At 71.2% G+C, this 2235-nt stretch overlaps 1 protein-coding gene across 1 annotated transcript in view; it reads left to right on the forward strand.

Annotated features, from left to right (window-relative positions):
* The first annotated feature begins 1670 nt into the window (after nt 1–1670).
* Nucleotides 1671–2235, forward strand: part of DALRD3 (DALR anticodon binding domain containing 3) — a 3793-nt gene continuing 3228 nt past the window's right edge. Inside the window, 1 exon segment of the mRNA XM_006110062.2 lies at nt 1671–1795. Coding sequence (XP_006110124.1) covers nt 1671–1795 — 125 coding nt within the window.

Raw genomic sequence — 2235 nt, forward strand, 5'->3', positions numbered from 1 at the left:
CCGGCCCCCCGGGCCCCTAAATCCCCGGCTTCGGGGGCGTCCAGGTTTCGGGGGGCGGCAAGGAAGGCTTCGGGGTTTCCCCCCCTGCCCTTGGGAGTTCAGCCCCCCTTCCCCAACCCGTCACCCCGCGCGACCCTTGGGCGTCGCCTTCCGCGCGTCGCCTCGGGGGGGTGGCCGCGCGTGAATGCTCCTTGGACGCGAGGGGCGTGGCCCGCGGTTCTTCTTAAAAGGCCGGGTCCGCGGCCGCGCGACGGAAGGGGACGTCGCGGTCGGGCACTGTGGCTTTCTGGCGGCAGCTGCCGGGCCGAACCGGACCAGACGCTGCACGAGTCGGCGGCTGGCGCGGTTTCGTCCTCGCTCGCTCCGTCCGCGTTCCGGGAGCTGCCCCGCCCCCGGCCGGAGCGGGACCCCAGGGCCTCGGGCGCCCTCGCGGGCCCGGACATCTCCGCGCTCAGTGCCGTGGCCTCGGGGGGATGTTGCCGCGTCTGCTCTCCGCGGGACCGGGCGGGCGGCAGGCTCCGTACCGACGAGACGGTCTCAGTCGGTTCCTGGGGGTCTTGTCGCCGTCGTGGGAGCCCATGGGGGCCCCTCGAGCTCGAGCTGGTAGCGTCCCCGGACAAAGGGCCCGGGTGCGGGGGTGTCCCCACGGCCGGCGCGCGGCTTACTTCCTCCCCGGCCCCGCGGGAGCGCTTCCTTCCTGGCTGATCCTGCAGCCGCCCCGACACGGTCACCTCACCGCTGCCTCTGGCCGCCTGGCACCCACAGCCACATGCAACCCGCCTGCACGGAACCCCCCCCCGCCCCCCGCGGGTGTAATCCGGTTCGGGACTCGGTCCCCGGGAGGCCCCCATCGCCTCCTATTGTTGGGGCCAGGTGAGCAGCTCATTTCCCAACTAGATTGGGATTCACCGCCTACTCCTAGGGTGCGCCTCCCGGGACTGGAAATCGGGGGATCTAATTCTGGCCCAAAGGCAACCCCCCGCCCCATGGCTGACAGCGGGCAACGAAATTCCGAAAAGCAAGCTGTTGTCTCCCAGAGCATTCCAGCTGCGCTTTGATTTCGTTCCCCTGCTTCTCCTGCCTGAAGCAGCGTCCTTGAGACCAGAAAGCGGAGAGCGGATCCCCGACCCCAGACAACACCTTCCCTTGGGCCGCACCTTCTCCCAGGTGCGCCCTCGGGTTGGAAGGCACGGGAGCCGCCGGAGAGCCTGGGCGGGGGCCACCTCCCGAGCCGGGGCAGCCTGGGTGAAGGCGGGAGAGCAGACCCAGGCCTCCGGACAGGGCCGGCCCAGCCCGCAGCTCGCTCAAGGTCGCCCTTCACGTCCTGGGGACAAGCCGCTCCACGTGCCGAGAGGAGCTGAAGCCCCCAGCTGGTCCCCAGCGCCGACCCTGCCGACAGCTGCCCGGAGGCACGCGCTGCTGCGTGGAAAGAGCGTCGGAATGACACGACCCGAGCAGCCGTTGGGGCGGGCGGGGGGCTGAGGCCCGCGCCGCCGAGGGACGGGCTCGGCCAGGCGCTGCCGCCCCTGGGCCCCTCCGGAGTCCGGCACTCGCTGCTGCGGGCAGAGCGCGCGGTTCTCGGGCGCCCTGTGCTGCGTCGGTTTCAGTTTCATTCGGGGGAAAAGGGGGGAAGTTCCTCTGAAGCGGAGACAGGCAGGTGCCATCGCGGAATGAGAAAGACGACGGCGGGAGCGGAGGCCCCGGCAACGGCCACCGGGTTCAAGGAAAACGCCTCCCGACCCGGAACCCACCCCGTCCCCGTGGCCGACTCCTCCGGGCCCACGCGGGGAAGTGGGTAGTCCTACCCGCGGGCGTTTGTCGGGAAGAAAGGACCCGTGGCCCAAAGGAGGAGACGCCTGCAAACAGCCTGAAGCCGCAGCACAAACGCCTGTCACGGGGCGGCTGTGGGTGGGAGCTGCCCGGCTGGAGACGCTCGTTTGGAACCTGTGTTCGTGCGCACAGCGAGGGGCGAGGCTCAGGGCGCAGAGCCCCCCAGTCACCAGGGTCCTCCCCGCCGCTGGGACCGGGTTGGCACCAGAGGCCCAGGCCCAGGCCCAGGGGAACCCCGAGATGTCGGACCCAGGACAGGCGGGCCACGGCGGTGCCGTCCACCGGTTCCCCTCCGGTGCACCTGCCACTCGGGGCCGGATCCCGCCCCCTCAGTCGCTCTCCCGGAAGCTCGGCCTCCATCACCTTGCTTCCGGTTCCGCTCGCGCCCTTCCGGTCCCTATGGCG

The sequence above is a fragment of the Myotis lucifugus genome, unplaced genomic scaffold (genome assembly GCF_000147115.1).
Source record: "Myotis lucifugus unplaced genomic scaffold, Myoluc2.0 scaffold_768, whole genome shotgun sequence".
NCBI classification, from domain to species: domain Eukaryota; kingdom Metazoa; phylum Chordata; class Mammalia; order Chiroptera; family Vespertilionidae; genus Myotis; species Myotis lucifugus.